Raw genomic sequence first — 25,351 nt, forward strand, 5'->3', positions numbered from 1 at the left:
GGTTATAAGGTGATGACATCATTTCTCCCATAATCCCAGTCTTAACAGTAAACACTAACAACTGCAGCAACAATTTAGGAGCTTTTTAGGAACTTTTTAACTCTGCATTTGGTTTTATGTGAAAGGAGACAGCAAGTTTGAAAAAAATGGGAACGTTATCAGGCACTCCTTATTGCGGTTGTCTGTGACAATTCTGTGCATTTTTTTTCTGTACAGTTTCTACTATTGTAGCTCCAGCCACAGGTCCCGGTTCAGTGCTTTTGGCATCCTTACAAGTAGAGTAGCCAACTTCAGCACAGGTACTTGTTTATATGATTTAGTACTGACTCCTATAATAAAGACCCAAAGAAAGTAAAAACATGATGTGTCAGTCGTCAAAAAGTCACCTGTAACATCTATTCATCTGCAGTTAGCAAATGAAAAATTCCAACCGCGCACTGTGAACTATCCCAACATATGCTGTTTATTTAATCGCAAAAGAACACAAGGTCAATCATAACACACCATGCAGCTTCACAAGCCAAGGACAACACAGCGCACAGCTCCAGGAGCCAATCACAACACAGCGCACAGCTCCAGGAGCCAATCACAACACTGCGGACAGCTCCATGGGCCAATCACAACATTGCGGAGAGCTCCACGGGCCAATCACAACACTGCGGACAGCTCCACGGGCCAATCACAACACAGCGCACAGCTCCAGGAGCCAATCACAACACTGCGGACAGCTCCAGGAGCCAATCACAACACTGCGGACAGCTCCACGGGCCAATCACAACACTGCGGACAGCTCCACGGGCCAATCACAACACTGCGGACAGCTCCACGGGCCAATCACAACACAGCATGCAGCTGCATGAGCCAAAAGTAACTTAAATGTTTGTTCATTATTTTATGACATAAATTTGTCCTCATAACAGAAAGAGGGCAAAAGAGTTGTGTCCTCTATTAATATTTTCGTCTTACTCAGTCTTTCATTTTGTTGCACTGGTGTATGTTATAGTCATGTGCTGTTATGAAGTATAAAGGAAAATGTGTTGGTGAGGTGGAGAGCAAGAAACATGGAGCTGGTGAGAAATAAGAGCTTCAGATTAAGAGAAATAAAAGCTTCACATTATAGTGCATTCTTCTGCAACAGTATTTTCAAACTAAAGCACAGCACACACACATGGTAGGTCCTTACTAGTCTCAACTCTCAGCTGATTTAGAAGTAAGCTGGAAAAGAGCACTGACATAGACTGACATTTTGCCTTGTTTTATACAATATGTGATTGTTACGGGATTGTGCTAGCTGCTCCATGACTATAGTGCTTAGTAATGTGTGTATCAGCTGGCCTACAGCTAATAAAGATCAGGAAGTTAAGATCAGTGAAAAAACATGCAAATCTTAGATAGAATCCCTGTATAATCACTGCAGAGAAAATAAATTAGACCCCAAAATGTCAGTGTATAATTTACACTCTGGGATCACATGCCACACCACTAGTATAGGACACATGACACACATGCACACACAGACACACATGATACCCATGCACACACACACACACACACACACACACACAACTTTTAACACAGACACCTCAGGAGGTGTACAAAAGTGGGGTTAGGGGTTGACCAGCTCACAGTGGGAGATATCAGACACTATTTGCTTTCTCTGTCTCATTGTGCAGTTGCCATCTTGAGCAGGTATGGTACTTAATCATAGTGATCACTCCTGAAGGCAAAGCAAGAGATTGCACAAATTCAACAGCAGGCCTTACTTACTATGTGGGTCATTCTAGCATGACCCTAGAGTGAGATCACAGCTAAATCATTGACTCAGTGCCTAAGGGCCAGATGTTTTCCCTTGAAGATCTGCTGGAAATCTTAGGAAGGTAGACATGCATTGCAAGATAAAGAGGTAGTGCCATTTAGGGCTCATCTGTCAGTACAGAAAGTGTGTGTGTGTATGTGTGAGAGAGAGATAGAGAGAGGGAGATAGAGAGAGGGTGGGTGATCCAGCAGTAAAGCACTGCTGCAGAACCCATCACTGCTACGTCACAGTGCACTGCAGGCTCGGTTCCTCCGGGCGCTACCTTTTCACGCGGATGATTTGGTCCCTCATGGGCTTGATGTCCTGGAAGCTCTGCTGGTTCACCAGGCTGTACACCAGGATGAAGCCCTGGCCGTTCTTGATGTACAGGTCGCGCATGGAGGCGAACTGCTCCGTGCCGGCTGTGTCCAGGATCTCGAGCACCGAGGGCGACGAGTCCACTTCTATCTCCTTGCGGTAGAAGTCCTCGATGGTCGGGTCGTACTTCTCGATGAACGTGCCGGTGACGAACTGCACGGTGAGGGCGGATTTGCCCACGCCGCCGCTGCCCAGCACCACCACTTTATACTCGCGCATGGCTCTTAACGGACCGTTAAAGGGGAAAAAACAACAGAAAACGTGCACTAGCACCCGGTATTCGTCATTTAAAACACGTAATAAAAGGCTAAAGCTGAGTTTTAGCTACAGTGCCAGTGACGGAGCGGCTCCCATGCTGCTCCTGGCGCCCTTCTCGCTCTTAGCAAAGCGAAGTAAACAAGCGGCGCACAAAGGCGCGGAGCCCGAACAAGGAAACGGAGAAGAAGCGGTGCATTATCGCGATCCTGCCCGGCGTCGACTATTACCGCAATCCAGGCTGCTGCACGATAGCTAGCTCGGGCTCTTTCATTTGCTGAGCTCACGGTCCTAAATCATCCGAGTGGCAAAAACGGCGCTGCTCCTGCACAGAGTAACATTAGCTGCGGTATTGGCTAAGCTAACAAAGCTTCACCCGGAATCTCGTAGCTGCAAATAAACACGAGATTGTCTTTAAAGCAAGCGAATGTTAGCAGTTTAGAGAAAACAGTCCCTCGTCTGTGTTTTCATGTCGCCTCTTCTTCTGCGCACCGACACATCCGCGGCCGCCATGCTCTCGGGTGGAGACCCACAAGCACCGCCGCCGCCGCCGCTGCCGCCGCGTTACCGCCCGTTTCCCCTGCTCGGCTTCCGTAGCCAGCGCCAGGCGAAGCACGTCATCAGCGTCTCGTGCATGGAGCTGCGACGGGAGCCTGATAGGCGCGGCCACGCGCTTCAAACCGCACCCACGCCTGTGTGGAAGAAGTGCAGAGGATTTCCAAACTCGGATTTCCGCTTAGTGTTAGAGCTGTTTGGGGCGGGACGCGGCGCTGCTGTCCAATAGCCAACAAGATCGAGGACACGCGCCAAAAAGAGCAGCGCGCTGGATGCTGTTGCTATGGGAACGCTCAGGCCTTCCTTAAGGGCAACAGTGAATGCGCTTCAGACTGTTATTTCACTGTAGTTTCACTGTACACTGTAGTTATTTCATTTCAGACTGTTATTTCACTGTAGTTTCACTGTACACTGTAGTTATTTGACTTCAGACTGTTGTTTCACTGTAGTTTCACTGTACACTGTAGTAATTTCACTTCAGACTGTTGTTTCACTGTAGTTTCACTGTACACTGTAGTTATTTGACTTCACTGTAGTTTCACTGTACAGTTGTTATTATATGTCAAACGGTTTCACTCTAGCTTAAATGTACACTCGTTATTTCACTTCAGAGGGTTTCACTGTAGTTTCACTGTACACTAGTTATTTCACTTCAGACTGTTATTTCACTGTAGTTTCACTGTACACTAGTTATTTCACTTCAGACTGTTGTTTCACTGTAGTTTCACTGTACACTGTAGTTATTTCATTTCAGACTGTTATTTCACTGTAGTTTCACTGTACACTGTAGTTATTTCACTTCAGACTGTTGTTTCACTGTAGTTTCACTGTTGTTGCTGAGGCACAATTAGCAATTCTGTTGAGGAGGGCCCCAGTTTAAATCTTGCTCTGTGCCTCACGGCTCATGGCTGGTGAGAATCACCTGGATACTTTGTGCATGTGTGCATGCATACTAAGACCTTTCATCAAAATATTACTTACAGTAATACCACAGTCATGCAACTCATCTTTCCCTTCTTCTCGTACCACATGCACGCCATATGGGGCTATAGGTTTACTGCCCTCCAAAGCCTGCTACACTATATGGTCAAAAGTATATGGACACCTGACCATCACACCCATATGTGCTTTTTGAACATCCCATTCCAGATTTAGTTCCCCTTTGCTGTTAATAATAACCTCCACTCTTCTGGGAAGGTTTTTCACTTATTGCCCATTCAGCCAAAAGGCCACAAGTGAGGTCAGGCACTGATACCAGGTGAGGAAGTCAGTGTTGTAGTTCATCTCAAAGGTGTTCAGTGAGATTGAGGTCAAGGATCTGTGCAGGCCACTTGAATTCTTCCACTCCAACCTTGGCAAACCATGTGTTCATGGACCTTGCTTGGTACACACGGGCACTGTCATGCTGGAACTGGTTTGGGCCCATTTATACTTATGGCATTTGATAGACGCCCTTATCCAGAGTGACTTACATTTATCTCATTTATACATCTGAGCAGTCAAGGGTTAAGGGCCTTGCTCAGGGGCCCAGCAGCAGCAGGTGGTACTGGGATTTGAACTCATGAAGTTCTAAGCAGAAGGCCAACATCTTAACACACTGAGCTACCACTGCACTGTGTTCACTTCCCTGTGGTAGCTCAGGGCCCCTTAGTTCCAGTAAAGGGAAATTGTGATGCTACAGCATAGAAAGACATTCTATACAATTGTGTGCTTCCAACTTTGTGGCAACAGTTTGGGGAAGAACCACATATGGGTGTGATGGTCAGGTGTCGGGTTTGGCCATATAGTGTATATCAACCTCTCATTTAATCTTATCTCTTCTACCAGTGTATAAATATACATAGTCTTAATTTTTTTGCACCTTTTTTCCTACAAAATTATGGAACTCTGTGGTGTCAGTTAACTTCAAGTCAGGCTTCCATGCCATGGCTGTTCACTGCTAAATTAGCTTGATTTCCACCAATACATACCTCTGGCGTTTTCCCTTCACACAATAGACTGCTCATTCTTTCTACTTTGAGTCAAATTTCCTCTATTTCCAGAACAAATGGTCAGCACAAGGAACCATGCTGCAAGACTTGTGCTTGTGCAGTTGGCATCTGAAGCTGAAGACAGGCTGCAGCTATGTTCTTACTGTCTTGGCATTAACCAGCTAAAGGACACTGTACGACCAGCACAAATCCTACACTGAACGCAGCAATGCTGATGCTGACACAGCGCACTTGGCTGGGAGATTTGGACCCTTCAGAGATGAATCTGACTCAAGCCCTGCAGCCCGAACAGCTTGCTATTTGCAAATTCCCATGTCCGGCGTTGACTGATAAGCATAAAAAGCCCAGAAAAAAGAGTAAAAGGCAATGTAATGACTCAGCTGTACTCAGCTGGCCTCATGTCCTTTAACAGAGCCCGATGACGAGTCATCCTCCTCACTCCTCCTGGAAGGAACACAAAGATGCTATGTCTACCTGCACATCTACGAAATACTACCAAGCAGACAATGACCTAGTAGTTAAACTCCGGCCTCAGCAAAGTCTGAAAATGGTTCTAGGTCAGTCCCATCTAGCTCACAGGTGCTGCTAAAGGATTGGATGGTGCTAGGCATCCCATAGCACTCAACGTGCTTGTTTGCACAATGCTGATCACGGCAGAATTCGTTATGCCACAGTACAATGATTTCAACTCTGTGCTGTGCTTTGTAGCGAACATGATGGATCACTAGCAGGTCGGCCTGGGTCACATACCTGCAGTTTATGTCTGTATCGCATCGCTAGTACTCTCATCACATGAACCACAGTATATTCAGGGTAGTTATTGCTTTGACCCATGAAGTTCATTCTCTCTTGGACAAAGTCGCACTCAAAAATGGGTATACCCCACAGTTAAATCAGAGTTCTACTCAATTTACTGCCTTTTTCAGAGGCTAAGGATGGAAGGAGGATTGTGGTTTTCATCCAGTTTTAGATTTCAGAGAGTTCTAGACTCTCCCTTTTCATATGCTTAAGTTGTCAGGTGTAGTTCAAGCTGTGCAAAGACAGAACTGGTTCATGTCAATGGACCTGCAAAATTCCTTTTTTTTTCTGTATGTCCCCATCATCCCAGAAGACAGATACCTTCTAAAGTTTGTCTTCAAAGGGCAGGCATTCCAATTCCAAGTTCGACACTATGGCCTCTCTCTAGCACCACAGGTATTTTCAAGATGTATGCAAGTGGCCTTCTCTCATGTGGTTGCCAATGGCATCAGGATTCTGCTTAGATAACTGGCTTCTGTGTGGCTCCACCAAGGAGCAGATATTCGGTACACATGCAGCTGTCTCAGTCAGTCTCAATGTGCACCCCGTCAGCTGGATCCATCCGACATGATTCCCTAAGAGCCTGGCATGGGATCTCCCGCTGGGAGTTCCTTAAGGCCCCTCCTTACAAACCTAGGCAAGATGCCGAAACAAAATGGTTTTCTATGAAAACCTTTTGCTAGTGATCACTTCAGAAAAAGAACTGCATGCTCTAGCAATAAGCTCACCTTTGTAAGACAGATGACTCTGTGGTGGTGGCTCTGTCTTGCTTTTTTAACACAAAATTGCCTAAGTTCATTTCATCCAATTTTGTGAATCAGTGATTGACCTTGCAGACCTTACATGAAGGTGAACTTGCAGAATATTCCCTGCTGTGTCTGGTTTGTGCCCTATGGTACTATTTACTATTTAGACTGGGTGGTGGTTGTCTGATCCTCAGACATACTGTTCATTATTAAGAGGTGTGCTACGCCAAGAAACCTGTGCTGGTGCTACATCGGCATCACCGTGCACTTTCTCCAGTTTCTACAAGGGTAACATCACTCCTCCCATCAAAGTGAATTTGCCAGTCATCTCTGAACACCTTTCCAGTTAGTCCTATTGTGAGTGCTGTTCCTCATGACATAGAGGAACATACACTGGCATACATTATGCAGATGTTTCTCACTGCCCCTGACAGGAGTGGTGAAACAGAACGCTAGTTACATATTTAGCTGTGGTTCTATTAACCCAGACAGTAGCTGTTATACAATCATTATTTTACATTGAACTCCTCACAAAACTGAAGAGTGGAGACTAAGATTCTGGAATGAATATTATTATTTAGCAAATTGTTATGTTAACTGATTGTTTATGTTATTACTTTTTGTTAGTATAAAGGTAGGTAAAAGGTTCTCTGTGCCATTGTGTGCAGGAATCTTCAAACCAGGTGCCCTTATAGCCATACAAGATCCATACATGACTGATGGTATGACTGGAGATGCCAGTCTCCATTGTGATATGTGCACCTGGCATTTGTGTGTTATAGAAATGCATGCACAAGCCATCATGCTTCATCGCCTCCTTATATTCATAAAAATGAGACACATGGTGGTCATTAAAGGATTTTATTCACTTTGTGACAATATATTTTACAAACTTTATGTTTACAGAACCAAAAAAGCAATAAACTACTTAATATTACACAAAGAAACATATAAAAAGCTCTTTAAATTCTTATAATGTGTGGCATAATTAATCTGCATGGAACTTTACTGTGTGAATCCTTCCTTGTAACTGGTGTTGAATAGAGCCTAGGAACAAAGTAGTGCTCAGAAAACAAAGTACAGCTTAGTACATCTGTTATTTGAAAGCCTGTTCTCCACATCAGGAAACAACAGATCCAGGCATTTATCCTGTTTCCATTAGCAATCTTTGGGCTCTAAACCTACACGTTCACTCCAGTTGTGGAGAAAAGGTTTTATTATACAGACCCTTCTTTAGCATCAGATTGTTGAATATTTATTTATTGTATATTTAGTTTTAGGAGAGCCAATACAGTCTTTTGTTTTACTAAAACTTTCAAACAACATTAAGAGACATGAAATGGTCAGAGCAACACATAGAAGATAAGGCAAAGATCACATGTGAACAGACTAAGGTAGTGAGTGCACTGTAGCCCTCAAGTCATAAACCTGTCCAGAATGTGCTACAACAGTCAAGAGATAAATTACATTCTGAAATTCTTATCCACCAGACTGACACTAAGAAAGCAGGAGACGCACTGATACGCACTGATGATTAGACACATTCATATGTTTAGTAAAAGTTCTGTAATGGGAGACAGAACATGAGGCTCTCTGACTGTGGATCAGCCATAAGGACAAAGCAGTAAACATTTCTATTTCTATTATTATCTCTGAAATAAAACCACAATTCTATTGTAATGTCAGTGATGTCTGATCTGTTATAGTGTGTTACAGCAGGATTGTGCTCATGCTCCAGAGTGACGACACACTGCTTTTTTAGCACTAGTATGTTGTTTTATAAGAAATTCCAATGAATGTACATTTACACCTGGACAATGGAAATAAACCTGTATAAACATTTATTAGAAGTGAAAAAATTTTTAAGACTAATATTTTTTCAATTAAATAGTATGGTCCATGACAATAAGGCATTGAAACTAAGTATTTTTCCAACAGTAGGAAAATATACTTGAACCTACCATCTTGAAGAAGAAGAAAAAAAAAAACATAACAGGAACATCACTTACAAAAACAATTTCATTCATAGCAATTTTGAACTGTCACATTAACAAATTAGTACTGTCTCTAAAATATTAGCACACATAAGTGAACTATAAAATGAAATGCGGTGTTTTTAATCTTTAATTTGACATAACATGAACACTTCTGCAGCCTGACCTGCACTGATGCGTCATGCAGTGTTGAGTGCTTCTCTCAGCTGGCTACCTGCATTACTCACTGCTAGGCTTCTCTTTCACAAACGCCGACTTCTGCCATAGTTACACACCTCAAACAACGACTATTATACCAAAGCATTAGATTCACAAACAACTGTGTAATACGACGTAACGCTTAATGCTTTTAGTGAGGGCACTGTAACTTTCAAAAGTCAAGCACCCTGCTTTTCTCTTCCTACACAAGTCAGGTGATGCAGGAGAGGAAGGTGGCACCAAGCTGGCCTTTTAAAACAGCATCTGAACAACAAGGCCCTACATCAAATAAATTACATTCATCTCAAAACAAAACATAACAATGGTCCATTAACCACAATCAATACCGTAACATTACATAATAGTTCTCATATATCTTATAGATCACAACATAAATTATCCTCAGGCGATGCTGAGAAGTTAAATGACTACAAGTCTGAGCAGTGCCTTTGCGTATCTAAACTAAAGATTGTCTAGGTTCTCCACATGGCATTTTATCTCCGCCCTGAATTAAAACACACATAAAAACACACAAACACACATACAAATAGAAATTATATGATTGACTGTCTCCTAAATTAAAGTGGATTAGAATAATAGAGCTATTAAGTATTAGGTCAGTTACATGTCAGACTATTGCCAATCACTGCTCTAGGAAATGAATTAAATGTAAGTAGAATCTTAGAGAGGCCTACGAATATATATATATGTATATGTATATATATATATATATATATATATATATATATATATATATGCAGAGTAGAGAAAAGGCTTTCCCAAATAGCAGTCACAGACTCCTCTTATACAGGACATCATTTTGTGTTAGTAGTAACAAATCTGTTATTCTTGTAATTTTCAAAAAATTAAAAATTTAAAAAAAATCAAAAGTGAACATGACATCCATGGTCAACCTTTTAAACAGTTTTTACCTTTTTTGAGAGAGAATGACAGATTGCAGCAACAAAATTAAACATAAACAGTTCAAATCTGTATCCATACTATGCTTGTAAAGAACATTGTTAGGCACTTATACAGAATCATAACAGAATAAATACAGAAACCAAAAACAGGATGAACGCAGCCCAGTTTGGCTCGACTAAACACACCTCATACTGCTGGGACATCTAGACCCTGAGTCTAGAGGTCGAGCCCAGATGTAGTAACTTATGCTATGCTCTGTTACTATGCACAAACACACGCAAATATAAAGTCACACAAGTGCACACAATCATCTCTTTGTTTCTCTCTTTTTCACTCTCTTCCAACGGCACAGTATCAAGAGAATAAGAGAATAACCTCTACTGTGGCAAAACTTTAATGCTAAATTTTCAGCTAAAGAAATTATAAAAGAACTGCTGTAATAAAGTAATAAAGATCAGATTCACATCAAGTTTTAAAGGGTTAGTGTGTCACTATTCTGTTTGGCCACTGTTAAAGGTGAAAATCTTTTTTTTTTCTCTATCAATAATTTGGCTAACAGAGTTCTCTTTATCCAGGCTGCTGTATTGCAGCAGTGTTCAGGCAAAGCATTAAGTGTGGAGCTGAGAGGTGAACTCACTCTGTCCTTCTCCTGCATAGCTTTCACATGCCGTTCTCCTACAGGGTTGTGACATGCTGCCTGCCATCCTCCTGCATGGCTTTGACGTGCTTCGGCACTCGGTTATACAGTCCTTTCTGATGCCGGTGCAGGCAGATAAACTCTCATAAATCATTATCTCTGGACTCAGCTTGGAGAGAATTGTGTAAATCCTCAAACTGGGCTTCTAATAGTCTTTCTCAAGATGTTGCCCTTTTTCTTGAAAAAAAAAAAGTGCAAATAGAGTCACACAGTAAAACAAGTGTTGAATGATTTCCTACTCAACACAGGTGATGATACTGTGTATAACTATATAATTATATAATGTACTTAAACAAGCAAAAAGAGTAGGATTTTGTTCCAGTGAAATTAATTTAGAAACATATATGGTTGATTAGTTTCTTGTTGTGTATATATTGTATATATATGCCTGTATAATGTATTTTTTGAACGTAACTGTAGGGAAAATATTATTAGGCTGTGTGTGTGTGTGTGTGTGTGTGTGTGTCAGCATGCATGTAGCAGTAATTCTGTGGAGTTGAGGATGTTATATCCACACACTCGTTGTTTAAGAAGTGTGTGTATGTTGCGTTGGCACTCTGTCCCCCTCCTGCGCTCTATTTCAAAATGATCTGTTGCAGAAAGAACAAAAAGACATGTTAAAATATTTAAAAAAAAACTTTTAACAAACAAAAATTACGAGTGGGGAAAAACAGCTGAACAACTATACAAACTTGAAGAATTCTTGAAAGCTTTGAGATTCCTAATAATTGCAATTTGTAATGGGAGCTCTAGTAATTACTTAGCAATAACCTGTCAATTGAGCAGTAAAAGAGCTAAAAACAATGTTTCTGTCACTCCAAGTGTCTCCAAAAGTGAACCATGTTGTGGGAAATTAAAGTAGAGCCTGTGTGAAGCAATTAGTCTTACCAGTGCAAATTTACAAATAGAATTCATGATCTGAAATGTAATTTGTGCCTGATAATTCTTGCTTGAGGGGTCACCATGATTTGAATGTCAACTTTTTTTTGGCACAGCAACGGCTCGTCCATTGGTCGGCAAATTCATAATCCATATAAAGTCGTATACGTTATAAATAAGACAAGAAAGTCAAATGGCATAACACCTCCACATATATATTCCTACTCCTGCATCTGCCTTCTGCCTTAATTCTGGTGACTACAAGCCCCTACTCATTTTCTTGACTGACTGTTGACTATGACCAATGTTTCTTACCTACATACAGTATATAATGATCCATTAACTTAAATGGAATTGCACTAGAATTCGAGAATTATCTGATATGAATTAACGTGTATTTCTCAATCCTGGGTGCAGAATGGACTGCTCTGTAAAATCTTTGTTCCTCCCAAGGTTTCTTTCTCCTTGTATCTACAAAGTTTGCTTACCCTATTGCCCTTGGCTTGCTTACTAGGGGATTAGGCACCGCTTTGAAACAATCTGTAATTTAAAAATAAATTTCCACTGTGTTAGTCCTTAATAAAGTTACTGACTGAAATGAGCTAAGGGTATAACCACTGGAGAACAATGGTCTAGTAAGAATCCAGTGAAGCCTCTTCACATACAGTACTGTGCAAAAGTCTTAGGCACCCTATTTTTTTAGTACAAACTTTGTTATAGATTTTTATTTTATGACTTCTACATTATTGATTGAGTACAAAAACATTTTAGATTCCCAAACATTAGTTTTCCAGCACAAAATTAAATGTTACAGAAAAATGTTTGTATGTCAGTAAAGAAAGCAGCATATTACACAAGAGACACTTTTCAGACAAAAAAACATAATGAAGGCTGCTGGGTTTTGCTGAAAAAATAAGAAGGAAGTGTGACAGTCAAAGTCTCCAGAAGAACTGTGGCTGGTTCTGCAAGATGCTCAGTAAAACTTACACTCATTTCCTTATAAAACTGCACAAATTGTACCTGAAACTAATTTTTTTTTAAAAGTGAAGGATTGTCACACCAAATATTGACTTTGTTTCATCTATTACTGTTTACTGATCTTTATAGTATTTTTTAAATGTAGAAACATTTAATTTCATTATTTTTGAAGGCATCTTTGCTCTACAGCATTTCCTTGCATGTGCCTAAGACTTTTGCAGAGTACTGTATAAGGTATTGTAGGCAATAAATAAGGAATCGTACTTAAACAAAATGACATTAAAAGCTGTTAAAACTGATCTTAAGTGCTGATCTAAAACTGATCTTATGTACACAGCTTGTAATCACTTTTCTCCTAAGCAGCTCCTCTCAGTCGGTCAGTCAGTTTATTAATGATGTATACTCTGGATTCACAGGCTGCACACATATGACCCGTGGCAGAATTTAATTACACAGGTCTAGTAAGCCTTTCTATCTGTTAACTGACTAGGCTAAAGGAAAATGTGTGGCCTAGGAGGGCAGTGCCTTTTTCTGAGAGAAAAAAAGATTCCTTAAGTGTGGGTGGCATTGTGAAATCAATCGAAGAGACCAAGGAACTGTCACACAGTTACTAACAGTCTCCCTTCTAGGTTTTTAAGCTTATGTGTTGAGTCTGTGAAGTGAGCAGCAGAGGGCAGTAATACATGGATTATGAATTTGCTAGAGCACACTCTAAAACTGAATTCAGGGGAAGATAGCATTATTCACTGGGCTTTCGTTAATGACAAATTGTCAGTTTGATCACTTTGGTTGTATTCTCTTGTTCTGCCAACCAGAGAACCTGTGTTCTGTGTGCCAATGACAAGGGCAGCTTAATAAAGGCAAAAAACACATGCAAAACAATGATGGCAATGAAGCAGCAAAAACGTAACTACACACTGCATGTAGGGGGAGCTCCGAACAGCTGTTGTGAGTGGCTGAGGTGACAGGAGCTGCTTATGGATCCAGACTACTAACAGCAATATAGAGCCAGCAAGAGCCAAACCAACAAAGCTCAGAAAACAGGGTCACACTGCACATCTGATACTCTAACCACATACATGCACGTCTTTCTTACAGTAAGGTAATTAGCTCTAATGACTGTTTGCAGAATGCAACCTGTGTTAGAAAAGCAGCCAATAAGCTATCAGGAAATATTTCTCGATAGCTTATGTTTAAACGCATTTAAGCTAAGAGAGAGCTAACAGAGATGTCTGATCTGTGTAAAAGGAGGTACTCATGTAAAAGAGGGTATTCTGTTCCTGAACTAAGAGGGTGGGAACAGTGAGAGAGAGCTTGTAAAGGAGCAAACCTGATTGGCGGTTGCCGCGGCGGCAGCAGCGTAGGGGCTTGCAGCAGGAGCGGAGGCGGTAGCAGGCGGGGCACTGAGCATCATGGGAACTTTTTTTCAGGAAGGGAACCATGAAAGCAATGAACAAGGAGGAGCAGCGTTACGGTAACCATAGAATTGTGTGGGATATATCTGTATATGCGTGTGTTTGTGTCTAATAAAAAGGTAAAGCCACTAGTATAAATCAGACCAGCAGATGGCATGCAGACAACGAGCAAAGCAGAAGAGAGAGGGAGAAAATGAGTCAACTTGTCTATCAGTTATAATTGATGCCTTATTATATAAATTAGTTACAATACATAAAGGCACTACACTGGTTCAAAACAGAGAAAATCAACAGAGGATAATTAATAAGACTAATGTTAATGCTTGGGAATTAAATTGAAATTCACAGTGACCAAACAGTGTAAAAGCACAAGCACTATGAAGAATGGCACAAGGCCAGAACAGAAACACAGACACATAAAAGCACAAGCGTACATGTAACCAAATGTAAGCACACACTCAGAATTGTAAACTGAACCTGATTTTAATAAGCAACCACAGACCCCATGTACAAGCCAAAATACAGATTATTTTCTTTTCATAGAGCCACCACTAACAGTGACTCTTCTGTAATTATTTACGTCTGTGTTCATTTTTAGAGCAGACGTAGAATATATATTTACACCACTATGAGTGAAGTGACAGTAAAGACAAAAATAAGGTAATACTACTTCTATCAACAGCAATATTCATATAAAACATGAGTGTCATGGAAGCAAACATGCAACAAACCAATGACAGATTGCTTTCTCTATCATAACATTTAATAATAAGACAGTTATTTTGCTCAGCTTAGCATAAAGACATAAAGTCATAAATATTTAACACTGACTGGATTATCTATCAGCTCATGCAGTATATCATTACATTCTGACATGTTTGATTTTGGCATGTGAATAGAAATAACTGATAAATAATTTCAAGACTGGTTACAGTGGTATTGATTTGTAATACGAATTTTGTGCTATAAAATTACTGTTTGCACACAACTTCAACTGAACTGGTTGAAAGCAGCAGATCAATGCTTATTTGCACTGCAGCTGAGACATCTTAGTGCAAGTAGTGTAGTGGGAAATGCAGCTAGTATACTATTTTCTGGACGATGTACTAGAAAGTCTGAGAAATGCACTCAGCGGTTGCAGCTTGCTGTGCATAGCAAAAGGGGTGGAGCTACAGAAGTGACTGAGATTTGCATTTTTCTAAATGATTCTAAATTGATGCACTGAGAGAGAATGGCACTTTACCACAAATGCAAATTAGGAACAAAAATGCTCAGGATGAACGCTTCAGATTAGAAAAATTGTCAGCTGTTTCTGGGGATTCCATTTAGTAACCAATGTTAATGTTTGATCAACGTTTTTTCTGGCTAGTGACCCCACTGTAAGTGCCCAATATTCTCACTACCCCACCCACTGTTTTTTTTTTTTAAGTTATTATTATTATTATTATTTAACTAGTTAACCTCAGATTAAAGGCCTACTGCTTTAAAAATTCAGTTGTTTACTGTAAATACTTTAAATAAGTGTATAATCATCAAAACATTTGGTTAGTTTCATTGTTTTTCGATACACATATAAATTCAGATTCTGACAAACATGCACTACCACTGTATATGGATCTCTCCAGCCTGAAATATAGCCATGCTATATTTGAGGAAGATTATGGGGGTACACTGCAAAATATATTATGAATATTGCATTTTGTGTATTTCAAGCTAGATACTCCATCCATTATGTGCACAGCATGCAGAAGAACATGAGCGCACTGATCTGGAGATGGACTTAAGATGAGTTCCAAGCTAAAAAAATATCCTACAGGTTTTTTTTGCATTATAACAATTAGTAAACTATCCTGTGGCCCATCATTTAAGACATTACTATCATACAGGAATACATATGGTAGTGATGTCTTACTATAATGTAATACTATACTATATTATTATATTGTCAAGTAGATAATAAATGGTCTAAAACTATAAGGCACAGGAGGCATATTGATACATAGTCCAGCTGAGAAACATAGTCATACTTAAATAGGGAGTCAGAGCACAAGAGACAGAGATCATTGGACAAGGTCACAGAGAAACAGTAGAGAGAAACATACCGATGCCAGGTCCAGGAGACATGCACAAGACTGAGCCTGCAGTAGCAGTAGAGAGGAGACAGAGTTAATGTAAACACCCAGTTATAGAGTGTTTTACATGCATCTACTTCACAGAAGTCAAAGCTCACTGCACAGACATAACAGAAGTCTTGGTAATGAGAGGCAGGAAAGCCCACACACAGGCACAGAATAAAGAAAGACTTTAGGCCAGACTAAAGTAAGAAGATTCTAAGAGATGATGAATCTAACAGATGATGCTGTGGCCAAAAAATGAAAGGAACCTGAGTATGTGTATGTGTATGTGTACATTCAGGTTTATGTGTGTGTGTACCTGTAGGGAACAATGCAGTAGAAGGCTGCAGAGGTGTGTTGGCGAGAGCTTGCTGGTAGTGAAGAACACTGGGGTTTAATAGACCACCAGGCCCTGCACTCTTCTCTAAAGCCACTCGCTTAGCCAGTGGCTGCAACATGGTGTGAGGAAACGCCTGAGAGAGAGGGAGCAAGAGAGCAAGACAGGATAAGGAAAGGAGTGTATGAAATCATCAAATAAACATCTAACTTATCTACATTAAGGACTAACATCAAATCATGATAATTAAATCATGACCTCTAAGAAATAGTTTAAAGAGATAAGATATGACCTGACAGACCTGAGGATTTGAGGGTAAATTTTTAGCATAGAGCACAGGATGTCCACACAAACAGGATGAGCAATTCAAGAATTTTAAACAAGGAAGCAAAATCAAATCTGAAAATAGCCACAGTACAATAACAGTGATTTAAGACCATGCAAAGCCAGAGGTGAAAGGTGAAGTACCATGTCAACAGTTGCCTCGAGGGGTCGCTTCAGCACTTTGGCACTTGACTGAGTCTGCACACAGCACGCAGCCAACACATGATGGCAGTGGGCCAATGGGAGTCAAGCGTATTAACAAACAGCAAGCACAGGTGCATCATGGGAACAGCATTGCATTGTGGAGAGGTGAGAGGAAAAAAAAACACAAAAAAAAAATGAAATAACCGGAATGCTGTTTACTACATAAACAATACGCATGCACACAAACAAAACAAATTTAATTAGTGTTATCTTCGTTAAGTCCTATAAACAGTTCTGTTAAAAAAAGAAGCTGCAGAAAACACTACTACAGCACGAAAGTGCATGATGCTTCATTAGTTGCTCAACAAAACCACAATAACTTGATGAAAAATAGGGATGTTAATTTCCTCTTGGAAAAACATACACACAATACCTTCCATGGTTTAATTCTAGAGCTACTGGAATATTAAAGGTAAACTAATGAAGCATGGCCGGTGGTCATGTCTGACAGCAGTTGCCATATGATGCTTTACATGTATCTGTAAAAAAGAAGCAGTCTGCGTGTGTGTGTGTGTGTGTGTGTGTGTGTGTGTGTGGGCTTGTGGCCATGTTTGAGGGGGTGATTGTATGCTCACTAGATCATCAGTAGTAGCAGTGTTGTGAGTGCTGGATTTGAATCTTTGTATTTCAGTATATGTTTATGTCTGTGGGTGTGCACAATGTCGGAACAAAAAGCAATGAGGGGTTCTGAGTCCAGTGTATAGGATGTAATATGCATGCATGCGTGTTCAGTGAGCCTCACCATAGCAGCGGTTGCAGCAGTGCTCTGGCTGCTTTGAGAGCTTTTGAGGCGTGCCTGCAAATGAGCAGGAGGGTGAAAGTATTTGCACTTCTCTCTGGAGCAGCGGCTCTTCACATAGTCCATGCACACTGTCACTGTGTTATCAGTGCTGTCAATCATGGGGCTGTCGCTAGGGTGGGCAAACCGACAGTCTGTCTCTCCTCGGGAGCAGTTCCCCCGCTGAAACTCTCTACACACCTACACATACAGCATCAGCCAACAACAAAAATAGCAACTCTCAGATCCGATGCAATGTAAGGAGTGAAGCCTGGGTATATGTGTGCCTCTGTGTGAGTGCTAGTGTGCTTTTAGTGTACCACGGAATACTGTCTGCATGCAACAGAGAGAGTGAAACCAGTTATTTGTAATTGTGTAATTGGTTTCTGTACCTCCAGTTTGTCAGAGCGCAGTGCTTTCTGAGATGAGGAAGAGGAGTTTGAGCTCTGCACTGCTACTGCAGGGCTGCCAGGGACAATCACGGGGTTGCTCGGGAGCATCTCCGTGGCAACCAGCCCCATCCCGTGAGTGACAGGAGAGAGGTAGGGGGAGTAGCTGATCCCAGGTCCTGGCCCCAGACTCTGACCAACAGGAAAGGAAGACTGCAAAAGCAAAAACATAGAGCCCAAAACTTATTTTTAGTGCTACCTGTTGAAATATATGATGTGGAGAAAATACTATATGCATTTTTCAGACAAGATTAATATGCAAAGGCCTAAAGATCCAAATGGCAACTCCATCCAAGCTGAACAGCAACGGACTGCCAAAGAACTCCAGGGTTCAAGCTGAGCTAAACTCACTCCCCAGGATTCTGCGCTTCACCTAGAGCCTGGCAAACTTACAATTCCAATGTGCAAGATGGCTGCTTTTTTCACCTACTCTGACAGACTGACTGTGGGGAGGAAAGCCAAGATGCCTCAGTAATTGTGCCAAACAAAGATGTTCAAGTGATTAATTTGGAACAACAGAGTACATTGCATATACAGTACTACATTTTCATGTAGATTACACTGATCATGACATTAACATAAACAAGTACTGTGGATGTGACAGCAAGACTCTTTGAGAAACATGTCCAATGCAATCGGCCAAATTTTATTTATTCATGTGACACACACACACACAGCTTCCCAGACACTGGGAGGCTTCCAATATGAAATGACTGATAGGGGTGGGGCGTACCACAGCAGGCAAGCTGGATCCTGGCAGCATGAACTGCATCTGCTGGGCCAGCATGGCTGCAGCCGTCTTCTGCTGGATCAGGTTGTTCCTTCCATTGATCTCCAGCTGACTCTTCAAGTGAGACGGAGGGTGCAGGTATTTACAGTTATCCCTTGAACACCGACCCTGGAATGCAAGGCATGAATTCAGTTAAAAGTGTATGGTAATTTCTTAAGTTGAGGTTAAACAAGCCTATCTGTTGAAATTTGTAATACAGAATTTGTAAAACTTCCATCTAGAGTTTTATAAACTCTGTCTAGATGTTTCCATCTAGACATTTCATACAATGAGTTTGATCCAACTGTTTCTCCATTGAATAAAATCAAGAGCATGTCTTTGTACTGAGGCTTTAGTAACCAGATAGAAAATAGGCACACTGCAGAGAAGAGGTCAAAAGTATGTATAGTTTATAAACCGGTAGCAGAGTCTGGGCATTCATATGCTGTCACACCAGTCAGCAGCTTTGAACCGGACTACACAGAGAACATGAAAGGAGGGGCTGAAATGGTGTGTGTGTGTGTGTGTGTGTGTGAGTGTGTCTGTGTGTCTGTGTGCTTGTGTTTGTAAACTCATATCCTATGCTCTTTGGAAAGGATCCACCTCCACTAAGCAATCAGAAGTTAGGTATCTATCAGATAAGCTCGGTAACTGTGAGATGGATCTGCTGTAACAATCACTTCAAAATGTAGGAAAGCAGCCAAAGAGATTTATACTGAAAAATGAGCATCTCAACATGTATTTCCTCAACCTCATGAAATATCAACACTGGCTTTCCCTTACACTGTTAAGCACACCACCAGACAACTGGCACATGCACAAATTTAAACTGAGCTTACTAAACTACACATTGTGCTTGTGTGTGTGTGTGTGTTTGTGTGTTTTTGTATGTGTTGACTCAGCTAATATGGTGGTTAGCACTGTTTTGTAGAGAAGAATGTTTCTTCTCAAACACACAGATAGGGCAATCTGTATTGCATTAGACTGAACAGTGTTATAGCTCAACCAGCAAAATGTTAGCTGCTGAGAGCTTTTCACATGAGTCTATTATTTAGAAGATATATGCCTCATCAAAATAGTGAAGGTGAACACTATACAGAGACTGGGAAGCAATTTCAAAAAGTGCAAACTATGACTTTGCGTCCATAAATACTACTGGACCCTGAGAAAATGAAAAATTATATCTATAGTTCCTTTGAGACCACGTAACCTATAGCTCACATTTCCATTATCTCCACATCAAGCAACTTCAGCTTAATAAATCACCCACATGTCACAACAGTATTGGCAGAGTGTTCATCCGTAAAAACAAAACTTGCTAAACCACACTGGGGAAAGACATTTTTGGCAGCAGTCCATGGTCATGTGTTGATACTGCCAGTCCCCAGGGCCAGGATCCAAAAATTTTGGATTGTGACAATTCATGATTATATTTGTGAAGACTTTTTTATTTAAAATTTCTTTAGCTCAAGACTATCTATCTTGAAAGATCCAGAGAGTTTATCTGCTGGTGACAAACCCTTAATAAATTGGATTTAATTAGTAATTACAGGCAGGCAAATTATGTTCAGGGGTGGAAGGCAGTAGGGCCCCCTTGATTTTAAAAATGTGTTGCAAAGATAGATAAAGTGACAGACATGAGACTATTATGTAATAAAAACAAATATGATAACATAAACCATAAAAAATGATTAACAGTCCCCATAATTACAGGAGTCTATCTGATCATAAAACGTTCCTTGAAACACTTACAATGTGTATATAATCAATAATTGGAAAACAGAGCATTAACCATCTGGCTTTTTATTGGCTTTTCTAAAGAAACCACATAAATGGAATATTCCACATACAAAAACACCTGCCATTTGACGATACTGGTTAGCCAATTTGTCTAATTATTTTGATACAAATATATTTCATACAGCCCAGACATGAACATTCTTAATCAAACATGGAGTACTGGTGAAAATAGACTTTCACATCACAAAAGGTTTTTTAGTGCCCGAGCATTAACAGTTCATTGAAAAGTTAACCCTAAAACACATTACATGTATTTAAATTGAAATATTTGTTATATGCTTAGCATATCTAATATGTTGGTTGATTTATATTATTCCTGTATTTATGTTATTCCTGTGAGAAGAAGGTGAAGAAGCCGCTCTGACATCACAGGGGGACTGTGCAGTTACAATAGCTCTTATTAGAGCTAATGCCCACAAGCACCACTATCAGAGGGTAGTTGAATGGCATTGTGAATAATGTAGGAAACTGTTAATACAAAAGAAATGCACCAGCCAAGTTAATGAAATAAAATTTCAACCAAAAAAGTCAACTCAGAATTGGATTAAAGAAATAACTCTTGAACACCACTGTATCAGTGGATATTCGTTATAAACATTGATACTCGAGTCTTTTAGGGTGGCGTTTCCCTTTAAGGATAGTTCAGGTAATCAATCACCTGAAGAAAAGCACAGTGGAAGCAAAACTGGAATTTCTTGTCCTTGGAAAGCAAGTACAGGAATTGCACAAAGAACAACAAGAGAGAACGGGTGGTGATTTTTTCCACATAGGAGTGGCTCTAATTAAAATGTGTCATTTGTAAAGAATACTCTGAGAGTACAATAACCATACTGACTGCTGAAGCAGCACAAGCACATTGAAAAAGTCCAAACACCATAAACTCAGCGCTCAATGGCAGGACAACTCTGGAACCCGCTCCACATTAAACAAGGTCTCTGGGTCTTTTTATGCAATAGCAAATACTGTATTTTATATATTTTCTATAGGCAGAAAGCTATTTCACACATCAGTCTATTCATGGTAGAGATGATGACATAAGAGCAGTCATCAGTTCTTACACTGCTACAACAACAACAACAACAACAAAAACAACAACAACAATCTGGTATTTTCATCTTCAGTTCAATGTGTAACAAATCTCAGACAACGCAGTTAAGCTATTTTATTCTTTTCATACTGTTTTTGCTCCCTGCATACCCAATATAGAACCACATGCTTACATATAATATTTGTTAGAGCTGATTGCCCAATGACAATAAAACATTATCTTCATTTCTACAGAAGAAATTATGAAAGTAAGAAATAAGGGATTTGACTAAAATAAAACAGGTTAAGGAATATCTGGGGAGAATGAGGGCTAACACATACTTCCTCTGAGACATGTGCTGTTTTCCACTGCATCTTTTCAAACTGCTTCTGGGCAGCCGGACATGCTTGGAGGAGATGCTAACTGCCCACTAACAGCTCACAGACGCCCACAATTGGCTTGTGTCACCTTAATCGACAGGGGAGAGAGTAATTCGGTCCCCACCCAGAGAGCAGGGCTAATTATGTTTTCTTGTCTCTCAGCCAAAGATTGCTATGAGTGTTGTTGGGATTCAAACTCACAGTTTTTCAATGACAGGGATTTTCTGTTCTGCCACTCATGAGTCAATATAGAAAATATATTAATACAGAATGGGCAAATAAGGCACCTTGGAAAGCTTCTATAATACCAAATGAAACACTTGTGCACAAACACCAACCAAAATGTTACTTAAAAAATTAAATGTCTACTTAAAAAGAGAATGATAGTGATGGTATTTTCACAGGTGCATGATAAAACTGTGAGTGCTGAATTTCAAATCGGTGTAGAGAAATGCTCAGCCATGAGTGTCCACAGGTTTTGCCAAGACCACAACTTGAGAAGGAAAGGAAAGTGGATGACGACGTCCTAGAAACAGCAGTGGCAAGGTCCATAAATGAGGTCAATCTGTTGCACCCCAATATCATTAAATTTATTGTAGCAAGTGTTTTTTTTTTTTTTTTTTAACAATTTGACAACTGCATACAAGTATCAAACGCAATGATCTTGTGGACTCAACAAATTTACCTCATTTATTAACTTGGCCACTGCCATTTCCAGGAGGCTGTCATCCACTTTTCCTTTCTTCTGGGTCAGAACAGATGAACTGTCAAAATATGCACCTAAAATTGAGTATATAGGCCAATATTCTAAAACATTATATTTTAGAGTCTAGACTGTCTGCTAAAATAGAAAAAATAATTTTTTTTTTCAAATTCATAGCTAACATTAAATGGCTAAATTCAGAAAACAAGTCTTTTTTTTTGTTTGTTTTCCATTTTTTGATTGGTACAAACATGGTTTATCCTCGAACTGTTCATTTTAAATCTCTGTTACGAGTTTATGTTATTTTTTACTTTTCATGTCACATACTAGCCTCTTTTTTATATCTTACCTCCAAATTCCCAAATGTTTTTTCATCAACATCATGTCTTGCATGATTTCATCCAATGTATCGTTTTACATATACTGTGCATCATAGGCTATAATGTTACATGGCTTCAGTTCATGAATGAAATTAAGACTTACTACAAATGATCTCTGAACATAAAACCTCATTTTGTTGGAGTCTGCTTTAGACAGATAACCAAGGAAGTGTGCTGTTGCACTGTTTTTGTGAGAATAAGAGAAAACAGCTTAGCTAGTGAACCCAAACTAGGGACAAGCCTTTAGCCAGCTAGCATGTCTATGTGAGAATTTAAACGGAGAATTTGCTAACTCTGCTGACAACGTGTAACACTGCAGCTGCACTTACTTTGATAAAAGAGGCCAGGAGTAAAATTCCATAGCCTCTGTTTATGTGCGTGTGTGGACATGTCCTTATCAATACAAACACAGCTGCCAGGTCCAGTCGCTTTCCAAAACTATTTTATATGATATTAACACTACATACCGACTTTTCTACTTTTCCATGTTTAGGAAAGCAATGTTGGGGTTGAGTGATGGCCGTGACTACTGCCACACAGCATATGTAACACATTCACACACATACTTAAATTCCCTGGTAAGATCTACTGCTCTACATGCACCTTTATATTAATTTCATTCAGAATATATCATTTAAATTCATGTTTCCTTATGTTACAGCTAAGATATATGCATTCAGTTTATTTGCTAACTTGCTAAAAACATATAAAGACAAAAACATGGTTTCCGTTACAATTGTCATTCATTTTATTCATGTTCATTTACTTTTATAACACAACTTTACTAGTTTGAGTGCACGCATTCTATTTTCTGTTAAGGTAGAAGTTCTAATTTGAATTTCTTCGAGTCACCCTGGTTGTGGAGAGAGTGGGTTGCTGGAGCTCCTGGAGTGGCGGGGTTACGCAGTCAAAAGACTGGCCGGCTCCAGAAAGCATGAATTTTAGTTCCCCGGAAGACACCAACTAACCCCAAACGTCATGGGTGGGGAGGAAAAAAAATCCTGCGTGTCTGTTTAATTAATTATACACTCTTTGGTTATGTTTTAATAGTTTTCATATATGTTATGATGTTGTTATATTATGTTTATTGGGTCAGTTATGTTAAATGTACTTTTAATGTCTTCTTGTGTTCTCCCCTCTGTATTTGTCGACGCTGATCAGCTGTCTTAAATGTTAAAATGCTGCTTTGTTTGCTCCCTCATTTGAGTTACTTTTTACCTTGGTTCTGTTCATTTGACTTCATTGGGCCCAGATCCTTTGGTTCAGTATCTTTAGAGTTCCTTATTTTTGCATTGTGCTTATTTTTGGTTTTTATTTTGATTTTTAGAAAATAAAACCCACTTTTGACCTGGCAGTCCTGCTTTTTCCCTGTGCCTTTCTGTCTTTGTCTTGCTCAGAGTGAATGATTTAATTTTTATTCCGTTCCTGAGCCCTGGTTGTCATGTATGTAGTTGGTGTGGCAGAACAAGCCCACAAGTCAATAAACAGCAGGTTCATGAGTATAATCAAACTGATGTACAATATACACCGATCAAACATAGCATTATAACCACTGACTGGGGAAGTGAATAGCATTGATTATCTCATTACAATGGCACCTGTCAAGGGGTGGGATATAATAGGCGGCAAGTGAACAGTCAGTTCTCGAAAGGTGATGTGTTGGAAGCAAGAAAAATGGGTAAGCGTAAGGATCTGAGTGATTTTGACAAGGGCCAAACTGCAACACTTAGATGACTGGATCAGAGCATCTCCAAAATGTCAGATCTTGTGGGGTGTTCCCACTATGCAGTGGTTAGTATCAACCAAAAGTGGTCCAAGAGTGTATGGGGCTGCGTAGCTACAGACTGGTCAGAGTGCCCATGCTGATCCTTGGCCACTGCCGAAAGTGCCTACAGTGGGCACATGAGCATCAGAACTGGAACATGGAGCAATGGGAGAAAGAGGCCTGGTCTGACCACTTTTTTCATCATGTGGGGGGCTCTTTCAGCAGGATAATGTGCCATTTCACACTGCAAAAATTGTTCAGGAATGGTTTGAGGAACATGACAAAGAGTTCAAGGTGTTGAGCATCTGTGGGATGTGCTGGACAAACAAGTCTGATCCATGGAGGCCCCACCTCGCAACTTACAGGACTTAAAAGATCTGCTGCTAACGTCTTGGAGCCAGATACCACAGAACAACTTCAGAGGTCTTGCGGAGTCCATGCCTCGAAGGGTCAGAGCTGTTTTGGTGGCACAAAGGGGACCTACATAATATTAGGCAGGTGGTTTTAATGTTATGGCTAATCCATGCATTTCTATAATGTTTCTGTCAAACTATGAATTAGTTGTATTTTGTTGTGTAATACAGTAATATTTAGTGGAGTTAGACACAATCTCCAAAACCTGTTGTAGATGAAAAGCCATGACCTGCTTTTGGCATAGTGTATTATTCATTTACATAATTTTTGATGTAGTACACTGTTTACTGTTGAATAACCTCTT

At 40.1% G+C, this 25,351-nt stretch overlaps 2 protein-coding genes across 8 annotated transcripts in view; both read right to left on the reverse strand.

Moving 5' to 3' along the window:
• The window catches only part of LOC113526158 (ras-related protein Rap-2a), a 14,525-nt gene extending 11,380 nt beyond the window's left edge, over positions 1–3,145 (reverse strand). The window contains exon 1 of one of the 2 annotated variants that reach the window (XM_053233998.1): positions 2,079–3,145. In XM_053233998.1, coding sequence (XP_053089973.1) covers positions 2,079–2,392 — 314 coding nt within the window. In that variant the 5' untranslated portion in view covers positions 2,393–3,145. The remainder of the gene's footprint in view (positions 1–2,078) is intronic. The other variant, XM_026912979.3, reaches the window with a different exon arrangement.
• Positions 3,146–7,363: 4,218 nt separating this feature from the next.
• Positions 7,364–25,351, reverse strand: part of mbnl2 (muscleblind-like splicing regulator 2) — a 28,782-nt gene continuing 10,794 nt past the window's right edge. The window contains exons 3-10 of one of the 6 annotated variants that reach the window (XM_026912975.3): positions 18,543–18,707; positions 17,753–17,962; positions 17,325–17,561; positions 16,523–16,576; positions 16,037–16,190; positions 15,706–15,741; positions 13,519–13,607; positions 7,364–10,921 (exon numbers count right to left, since the gene is read on the reverse strand). In XM_026912975.3, coding sequence (XP_026768776.1) covers positions 10,907–10,921; positions 13,519–13,607; positions 15,706–15,741; positions 16,037–16,190; positions 16,523–16,576; positions 17,325–17,561; positions 17,753–17,962; positions 18,543–18,707 — 960 coding nt within the window. In that variant the 3' untranslated portion in view covers positions 7,364–10,906. The remainder of the gene's footprint in view (positions 10,922–13,518; positions 13,608–15,705; positions 15,742–16,036; positions 16,191–16,522; positions 16,577–17,324; positions 17,562–17,752; positions 17,963–18,542; positions 18,708–25,351) is intronic. The other 5 variants (XM_026912977.3, XM_026912974.3, XM_026912978.3 and 2 more) reach the window with 5 other exon arrangements.

Source organism: Pangasianodon hypophthalmus, chromosome 5, assembly GCF_027358585.1.
Source record: "Pangasianodon hypophthalmus isolate fPanHyp1 chromosome 5, fPanHyp1.pri, whole genome shotgun sequence".
NCBI classification, from domain to species: Eukaryota; Metazoa; Chordata; class Actinopteri; order Siluriformes; family Pangasiidae; genus Pangasianodon; species Pangasianodon hypophthalmus.